Here is a 9,939-nt window from a genome sequence, read left to right as displayed (position 1 = left end):
ATGGGAAACCTGAGGTAAGAGTGCTCTATAAGGCAGATTAATAGTGTGATAAGTTCCAGTAATTGCTAGGTCCTGATGGGAAACCTGAGGTAAGAGTGCTCTATAAGGCAGATTAATAGTGTGATAAGTTCCAGTACATGCAAGGTCCTGATGGGAAACCCGAGGTAAGCGTGCTCTGTAAGGCAGATTAATAGTGTGATAAGTTCCAGTACATGCTAGGTCCTGATGGGAACCCGAGGTAAGCATGCTCTATAAGCCAGATTAATAAGTCTCCTATTCGTCCAATGGAGAGCACTATATTTAATTTTATTTCAACTTATTTTCATGCTTATATCCAATTAAGGTTCAAGCACACTGTCCTGGGCACACACCTCACCTATCTGGACTGTCTGTCCAGGACAGTGAGTTAGTTGTTAGTGGTTAGTGGTTACTGAGAGAAATGAAGGTGTAGTGGTCTTACACCTATCCATTGAGTTGTTAAAACTCGCTCTGGGTGGGCGCTGGTATTGGGCTGCGAACCTAGTACCTACCAGCCTTATATTCGATGGCTTAACCACAACACCACTGAGACCGGTGGTAACTATAGGTTTTGTCTCCATCTACCTGTCTGTCTGTCTGTTTGTCCATCCGACTGCCTGTCCACCCATCTATCTTTTAGGTTTATTGAGGTATGAAAAAAAAAAAAAGTATGGCAAACTTTTTTTATAAATGGATGTGCCAATTTACAGTTTATGTAGGCTTTGTTTTGTTTGTTAGTGTTATACATTAGGCTTCATTTAATGTGTATTTGATCTTTGACAATCTATGGAAAGTGTTTTCTAAACATGTCAGCTACAGTGAAACCTGTGTAAACCAGACCTTGAATAAACATTTCCTGGTTCCTAATGTTCTAATTCTAAAATGTGACCCTCTAACACTGAATCCTGTCTAAATCTGATAAATATTGGGTGCCCAGTATGAATCAGTTTAGACTGGTTTCACTGTATACTGACTGATGTGTCATTTATGTGTTTTTCAATGCAGACATTCAAGGGCAACACAGATTCCAAGACGAGCATCACCCACATGTTGACTAATAAGTACGAGGGCATTCGGTGTGTGAAGATTCACCCAGTCACCTTCAACAATGCACCAGCAATGAGACTGGAGATCATTGGATGCAGAAATTTTGGTATTTATTGTTTTAAAGGAACTGTCCAAAATTAGCTGCCATTGTAACATGCCATTTGACTAATGTACCCGGTAACATTTTTAACAAGTAAAGTAACTGTTGCATATTTTCTTCTTTAAAATGTCAGTATCTTAGATAAACAGAAACATATTGTATATATAGATACTATCTATATATACAAATATAGATACTATCTATATATACAAATATAGATACTATCTAGATATACAAATATAGATACTATCTATATATACAAATATAGATACTATCTATATATACAAATATAGATACTATCTATATATACAAATATAGATACTATCTATATATACAATATGTTTCTGTTTATCTTAATTTTTGTAGTAGCCAGGGCCATACCCTATGGGGGGGGCAGGGGGGCAATTTCCCCCCTGAGAATCTCACTTTTTTTCGTCTTTTTGTTTTACACCAGAAAATAGCATACACATCTCAGGGTTTAATTTGTATAGTGTTTTATTTGTTTATAAAAAGTTGTGCCCCCCCCCGAATTTTGATCAGAGTGCGGCCCTGGTAGCCCCAACCGTATTCTACTTACAAATAATTTCATACATTATAATAAGAAAATATGTAAATTATAATAAGAAATAAAATGAAATTTGATTTACTACAAGCATTAAGACGATTAAAACAATATTCGATATACAGAAACTGCTATTCTAAACAATAAACTGTTCAAGATGTCTCTATACTGTTAAAAAGGATTTATCATGCAACCACTATCTCTATTGGCCATATCATATGATGACTGATTAAATGTATACTAGCAGATTATCACTTTTGATGTCATGTCATGTTACATCACATGCAGGGAACATTTTGTTCAGGAAGGAAGGAAGGAAATGTTTTATTTAACGACACACTCAACACATTTTATTTATGGCATCAATCTGATGGTTAAGGATCACCCAGATATTGAGATAGGAAACCCGCTATCGCCACTTCATAGGCTTCTCTTTTTGATTAGCAGCAAGGGATCTTTTATATGCACCATCCCAAAGACAGGATAGTACATACCACAACCTTTGTTACACCAGTTGTGGAGCACTGGCTGGAATGAGATATAGCCCAATGGGTCCACCGATGGGGGTCGATCCTAGATCGACCGCACATCAATTTTGTTCAGCTACACTAGTTTCAGAGATCACTACACAATTAAAAAGAAAAATTAAAAAAACAATTAAAAAACAATAGTTGGTAATCAATTTTCAATTGTCTTGAAATGTTTCTAATCAAAATTTTGAAAATAAAACGTTCCGACATGCATAGATACATTACACATTTTTTCATTTTACCTAGGTCATCGTACAGTGTAGCTGAAATAAATATAATAATAGTTTTTCACCTGAATTTTTTATGGATTACTGGATAAAAATAATAACTAGTTTAGGATCCTGTAACTAATGTAGGATCTTGGCTTTATCCTGTTCAAGCAGAAGGGGAAATTCCGCTCGGTAAGGCTCCGTAATTTTTCTTCTTACCTTCACTGGATAAAGCCGATATCCTACAGCATTAGCTAGTTATTCTTTGTTTATTATTTGAAAATAGATTACAGTGGTTGAAAACTCACGATAGTCTCTTTAACGTTTGAACAGTGTTCAGTTATTTATTGTGTTCTCCATAATAAAATAATTAAATATCCATTAAATTCATTATAATTTAATGCCATTACATTGATCAAGCCATATAGCAATGTGAGATCGTTCATTTCTCAATGAATGTAAAAATAATGTTCTCAGGGTATGTTATATATGATGACATCACTGTATATTGGTACTTTCTCCTATTGAGCATGATTATTTAGAAGAAGAAAAATAAAAATAAAATATGAACTGTTAGTTTCATTATTAGTAAGTATGTTTCACATTTAATTATAACGATTTGACCTTTATTTCTTTTACATTCATCTGGGTATTCACACAATTAGAAATAACAAGTAATCCTTTTAAATTTTCATACACAGTTTCAACAATAAATGGCTCTTAATGTATCCCCTCCATTTTCTTTTTCACAAAAGTAAATAGTGTTGATTTAAATATTTACCAATTCACAGCTAACATGTAAAAATGTTAATCCGAGTCTTGTCTATAATAATTATTGTGTCTGCTTTTATTAAACCTTGTTATGTAACACTTTTGTTACTCCATGTAGCAAACACATGTTGATTCAGTCGTAAATATTTGTCATTTCTTTGACTAATAGTGTGAGGAACAGCATTGGTCATTGTCATGACTTTAAGTAGGTCAAGGTTCATTCAGTATTGGACATTGTTTGACCGAAAATAATTAACCATACAAACCTACTAAAGTCCGAACCAAATTGTTAACAACTACAATAAATTACTCTCCTACCTTTAATTACCGTTACATTTCCCCCAAATTTTGTCCAGACACAAGTTGCGAAAAACCCATTACAGTGACAAAGATTCCCCATATGAGACTGTAACGATGTTGCCAGTGTCGATTTCGTTGAGATAGCATAGGGCAAAATGCATGCAATTTTCAGCCGTCTGCCATTTAGTTTTTTTATGGAATACTCTTCAAGAGGGGTGAAAGCCTCCAAAATATGTGACACAATTAATATAAAATCAATGATCTCTAGTGGTATCATTAATTTTTTTTTAATAATAATAAAATTAATATGACGTCATCATGTTTGCTTTTATATCATAACATGTTATGACGTTGTTAGATTAAGTCATATCCTGTCACCCCTCTTAGAGAATATTCCATAAAAAGTCAAAATGGCAGCCGGCACAAAATTACATGCTTTTTGCCCTATGCGATCTCAGCGCGAAGTTGATATAGGTGACATGGTTATCATCTAGTATGTGGAATCTATGTCATTGTAATGGTTTTTTCAACATTTCTGTCTGGACAAAATGTGGGTAAAATCTAACGAAAAATAAAGGTAGGACAGCAATCTTTCATAGTTATTAACATTTTGGTTCAGACTTTAGTGTTATTATTTGTACTTACATAAATAACATTTATTGCAGTTCCATCAAATACTCAGACACCACCAACTGCTCACCCAACAGGATACACAGGAGGTTCACCAACTGTTCACCCAACAGGATACACAGGAGGTTCACCAACTGTTCACCAAACAGGATACACAGGAGGTTCACCAACTGTTCACCCACCAAGTTCCATAGGTACTGGTGTCCCTACTCCTAAGCCTACAGGTGACAGCAGTAACAAATGGCCTACCACGATGTCCAGTGTAAATCCAACTAAAGTGCCATATGTCTGCACTCCAGGCTGGTCATCATGGATGAATGTTGACAGCCCGCACATTTCCCGGGTTACTGAAGAGCAAGGAACGGGTGACTATGAAAGAATCGAGGACCTGCGCTACTATTATGGTTTCTGTGCACAGCCAACTAGTATCAAATGTCGAAGTGTTTCCTCACACGAGCCGTCTCATTTAGCAGGGGACAAGAGAACCATCTGCAACCTGCTTGTTGGCTTCATCTGCTACAACAACCTGCAGACAAGTGGCAAGTGCATGGATTACGAAGTCAGTGTCTCCTGTGATTGTGGAGGTATGTGATTTCATTTCAGTTTAATGTGAGTCTTCCACATTCCAATTAAGCTTCAAGCATGTAGTCCTTGGCACACTCCTAATAGTTAGTGAACCTCAGCTATTTGGTTTCTTCATCCACGGAGGTTACTGGTTAGTACTTGTAATAGTTAGTGAACCTCAGCTATTTGGTTTCTCCATCCACGAAGGTTACTGGTTAGTACTTGTAATAGTTAGTGAACCTCATGCAGCTATTTGAGATGTCCATCACCTTCCAAAACTCCCCAGAATGTCACAAATAATGTTTCCAGAGACACATTATCACATTTCCTATTTAGCTTGTGATTCTGTTCTATTTTAATTCCATAATGCCCTACAATACGTCTCAGAGGTCCAGATTATTCACATGCCATCCCAAAACCATATCTCGTCCCATGTAGTATTGTCTGATTTCCACAACAGGGGCCTAATTCACTAAACTCTTGCAACTTTGCAATCTCACAGTGCAGTGCTAAAAGACTTAAAAAGAGGAGCCTAAGAAACTTTTGTGAATAGGCCCCAGGTCATAATGTTTTCTTAACAGGACATATTTCTTGTGATCGGCTATTTAAAAAAAACAAACCCAAGAAGCCATATTTTACTTATATTTTAAGTCCGATGTTCTGTTGTTGACATGTTATTGATTTCAAAACCATTAAAGTCCTACAGAGGATGTTCCACATGGGGGTGGGTGACCAGGGGACCTGTTCCCCCTAAATATATCCCCTTTTTCCCCCTCATTTATTTATTTTTCCATTGCAGGGTTTTTGCCAGAGGGTAAAATGGGTATGGCGCCATTCCCAGATTACGTTGCAATTTTTTTGTTTAAAGTTAACCTTTTAACAAAATTAATTACTCGTGTCATTAATGTATGATTTTCTGAACCCTAACCCTAAACTTACCCATTTTCTATCTGGGGGAGGCTCCGCATACCCCCTGTTGACTGTGGTTGCATTCAATTCCATAACGCCATACCCTAAAATTTCTTTCTGGCAGAAACACTGCATTGAGATGTCCTTTTGACAAGTTAATCCATGTACCCTTTTCTTGTTAGTCCCCTCCATGCAAAATATTTCCTAGATCCATTGGTGACCTAAGTCACATACCATCTTCCTCACCGTGCATTAATATTGTCTTGTTTCTAATTAACACAGCTACACCAACTGCAGTTCCAACGCCAAGGGCAACCCCAGCACCTGTTACTCACGTTTCTGGGAAAACGGACATTGTGACAGTACCACCAGTAACCAAACCAGCACCTGGTCAGCCCTACAAGCCTGTTCCATCATGCATGTGGACTCAGTGGATGAATGCATCACCAAACAACCTTCACACTGATGGAGAATACGAGACCATTAGCGCGCTGCGATTAAGTTACGCATTCTGTGAACGTCCGGCAGATATTCAGTGTCGCGTGGCTCCTTCTGATCTGAGTGCAAATAGCATTTCCTTTGACAAATCAGGACAGAAAGGTGTTTCTTGTAACCTCAATCATGGACTTGTCTGTGTCGATTTTCTACAGGCACCAGGAGAGAAGTGTTATGATTATCAAGTGAGGCTGTACTGCACTGACGGATGTCCCATGTCTGCGTCGCCAACTAAGATTGGCGGCGGTACACCAACAGTGACACCTTCAGCTTCAGGTAGTGATAAACCAACACCCAAACCTACAGGTGTCACTGGAGGTTCACCAACACCCAAACCTACAGGTGTTACTGGAGGTTCACCAACACCCAAACCTACAGGTGTCACTGGAGGTTCACCAACACCTAAACCAACAGGAATATCAGGAGAGTCACCAACACCTAAACCTACAGGTGTCACTGGAGGTTCACCAACACCTAAACCTACAAGTGTCACTGGAGAGTCACCAACACCTAAACCTACAGGTGTCACTGTGTCACTGGAGGTTCACCAACACCTAAACCTACAGGAAGGTACCAACACCTATGGAATATCTGGAGAGTCACCAACACCTAAACCTACAGGTGTCACTGAAGATTCACCAACACCTAAACCTACAGGTGTCACTGGAGATTCACCAACACCTAAACCAACAGGAATATCTGGAGAGTCACCAACCCCTAAACCTACAGGAATATCTGGAGAGTCACCAACACCTAAACCTACAGGAATATCTGGAGAGTCACCAACACCTAAACCTACAGGTATCACAGGAGGTTCACCAACACCTAAACCTACAGGAATATCTGGAGAGTCACCAACACCTAAACCTACAGGTGTCACTGGAGATTCACCAACACCTAAACCAACAGGAATATCCGGAGAGTCACCAACCCCTAAACCTACAGGAATATCTGGAGAGTCACCAACACCTAAACCTACAGGTGTCACTGGAGATTCACCAACACCTAAACCAACAGGAATATCTGGAGAGTCACCAACCCCTAAACCTACAGGTATCACAGGAGGTTCACCAACCCCTAAGCCTACAGGAATATCTGGAGAGTCACCAACACCTAAACCTACAGGTGTCACTGGAGATTCACCAACACCTAAACCAACAGGAATATTTGGAGAGTCACCAACCCCTAAACCTACAGGAATATCTGGAGAGTCACCAACACCTAAACCCACAGGTGTCACTGGAGATTCACCAACACCTAAACCAACAGGAATATCTGGAGAGTCACCAACCCCTAAACCTACAGGAATATCTGGAGAGTCACCAACACCTAAACCTACAGGTGTCACTGGAGGTTCACCAACACCTAAACCTACAGGTGTTACTGGAGGATCACCAACGACCACAGCAGTGGATGAAACCTGCACCGAAGGTTGGACAAGATGGCTGAATGCTGACAAACCAGACACAGGAAATGGTGACATAGAAACTGTACACATTATACCAGGCTACCCCAAGACTTGTACAAAGCCCATTTCTGCAGATTGTCGTGTGGCAGGCAGTATGACTCACTGGAAGTCAACAGGACAGGATGCCACATGCAGCAAGGATGGATTTACCTGCTTGAACAGTGCAAATCAGAAATGTGTGGACTACGAAATCCGTTTCTATTGCTTGTGTAAGTATATAGTATGTGATGTAGCAGTCTTGTTGAGAATCTTTATATTGCTTGTGTAAGTATATAGTATGTGATGTAGCAGTCTTATTGAGAATCTTTCTTTTGTTTGTGTAAGTATATAGTATGTGATGTAGCAGTCTTATTGAGAATCTTTCTATTGTTTGTGTAAGTATATAGTATGTGATGTAGCAGTCTTATTGAGAATCTTTCTTTTTTTTGTGTAAGCATATAGTATGTGATGTAGCAGTCTTATTGAGAATCTTTCTTTTGTTTGTGTAAGCATAATATAATGTGCGATGTAGTAAGATATTTAAGAATAATTACTAATGTGATTTGTTGCAATTCCAGTAAGATAAACATCTCTTGAATTTAAAAAGCTAAAGTGTGTTTTATTTCACAACACCACTAGAGCACATTGATTTACTAATCTTCAGCTATTGGATGTTGAACTTCTGCTAATTTAGAAAGGAAACCCAACATATTTTTCCATTAGTAGCAGGGAATCTTTTATATGCATCATCACATAGACAGGATAGCACATACCATGGTCTATGGTATGCTAGTCATGGTACACTGGCTTGAACGAGAAATAGCCTAATTTGGCCTACAAACGGGAATCAATTCTAGACCCAAAGCGCATCAGGTGAGCGCTTTGCCACTGAGCTACATCTTGCCATGACCAGTCGGTGTTCTTAATTATCTAACGATTCAATAGGATGTATATTTTTTAAAGGTATGAAAAAACCTAGTATCATCAGAATTGAGTTTACATTGAGGCATTGTCTTAATCTTTTATAGAGATTAGGACAACCAAAAGTATGCTGAGTGAACAGGAAGGAATATATCTTTAGAAACAAGTTACTGTAGGTGTGAACCAGGAGTCCCATACAGTGTTGAAGGGGATAATGTATCTTTAGAAGCAAGTTGCTGTATGTGTGAACCAGGAGTCCCATACAGTGTTGTAAGGGGATAATGTATCTTTAGAAGCAAGTTGCTGTATGTGTGAACCAGGAGTCCCATACAGTGTTGAAGGGGATAATGTATCTTTAGAAGCAAGTTACTGTAGGTGTGAACCAGGAGTCCCATACAGTGTTGTAAGGGGATAATGTATCTTTAGAAGCAAGTTGCTGTATGTGTGAACCAGGAGTCCCATACAGTGTTGTAAGGGGATAATGTATCTTTAGAAGCAAGTTGCTGTATGTGAACCAGGAGTCCCATACAGTGTTGTAAGGGGATAATGTATCTTTAGAAGCAAGTTGCTGTATGTGTGAACCAGGAGTCCCATACAGTGTTGTAAGGGGATAATGTATCTTTAGAAGCAAGTTGCTGTATGTGTGAACCAGGAGTCCCATACAGTGTTGTAAGGGGATAATGTATCTTTAGAAGCAAGTTGCTGTATGTGTGAACCAGGAGTCCCATACAGTGTTGTAAGGGGATAATGTATCTTTAGAAGCAAGTTACTGTATGTGTGAACCAGGAGTCCCATACAGTGTTGAAGGGGATAATGTATCTTTAGAAGCAAGTTACTGTATGTGTGAACCAGGAGTCCCATACAGTGTTGTAAGGGGATAATGTATCTTTAGAAGCAAGTTGCTGTATGTGTGAACCAGGAGTCCCATACAGTGTTGAAGGGGATAATGTATCTTTAGAAGCAAGTTGCTGTATGTGTGAACCAGGAGTCCCATACAGTGTTGTAAGGGGATAATGTATCTTTAGAAACAAGTTACTGTAGGTGTGAACCAGGAGTCCCATACAGTGTTGTAAGGGGATAATGTATCTTTAGAAGCAAGTTGCTGTATGTGTGAACCAGGAGTCCCATACAGTGTTGTAAGGGGATAATGTATCTTTAGAAGCAAGTTGCTGTATGTGTGAACCAGGAGTCCCATACAGTGTTGTAAGGGGATAATGTATCTTTAGAAGCAAGTTGCTGTAGGTGTGAACCAGGAGTCCCATACAGTGTTGTAAGGGGATAATGTATCTTTAGAAGCAAGTTACTGTATGTGTGAACCAGGAGTCCCATACAGTGTTGTAAGGGGATAATGTATCTTTAGAAGCAAGTTACTGTATGTGTGAACCAGGAGTCCCATACAGTGTTGTAAGGGGATAATGTATCTTTAGAAACAAGTT

General features: G+C 38.8%; 1 protein-coding gene across 1 annotated transcript in view; it reads left to right on the top strand.

Moving 5' to 3' along the window:
- The first annotated feature begins 7,417 nt into the window (after positions 1–7,417).
- Positions 7,418–9,939, top strand: part of LOC121381939 — a 95,660-nt gene continuing 93,138 nt past the window's right edge. The window contains exon 1 of the mRNA XM_041511362.1: positions 7,418–7,812. Within this exon, the coding sequence (XP_041367296.1) occupies positions 7,698–7,812 (115 nt within the window). The 5' untranslated portion in view covers positions 7,418–7,697. The remainder of the gene's footprint in view (positions 7,813–9,939) is intronic.

Source organism: Gigantopelta aegis, chromosome 9, assembly GCF_016097555.1.
Source record: "Gigantopelta aegis isolate Gae_Host chromosome 9, Gae_host_genome, whole genome shotgun sequence".
Lineage (NCBI taxonomy): Eukaryota > Metazoa > Mollusca > Gastropoda > Neomphalida > Peltospiridae > Gigantopelta > Gigantopelta aegis.
Note: the sequence above shows the minus strand (reverse complement) of the source record. Positions and strands in the feature narration are given on the sequence as shown.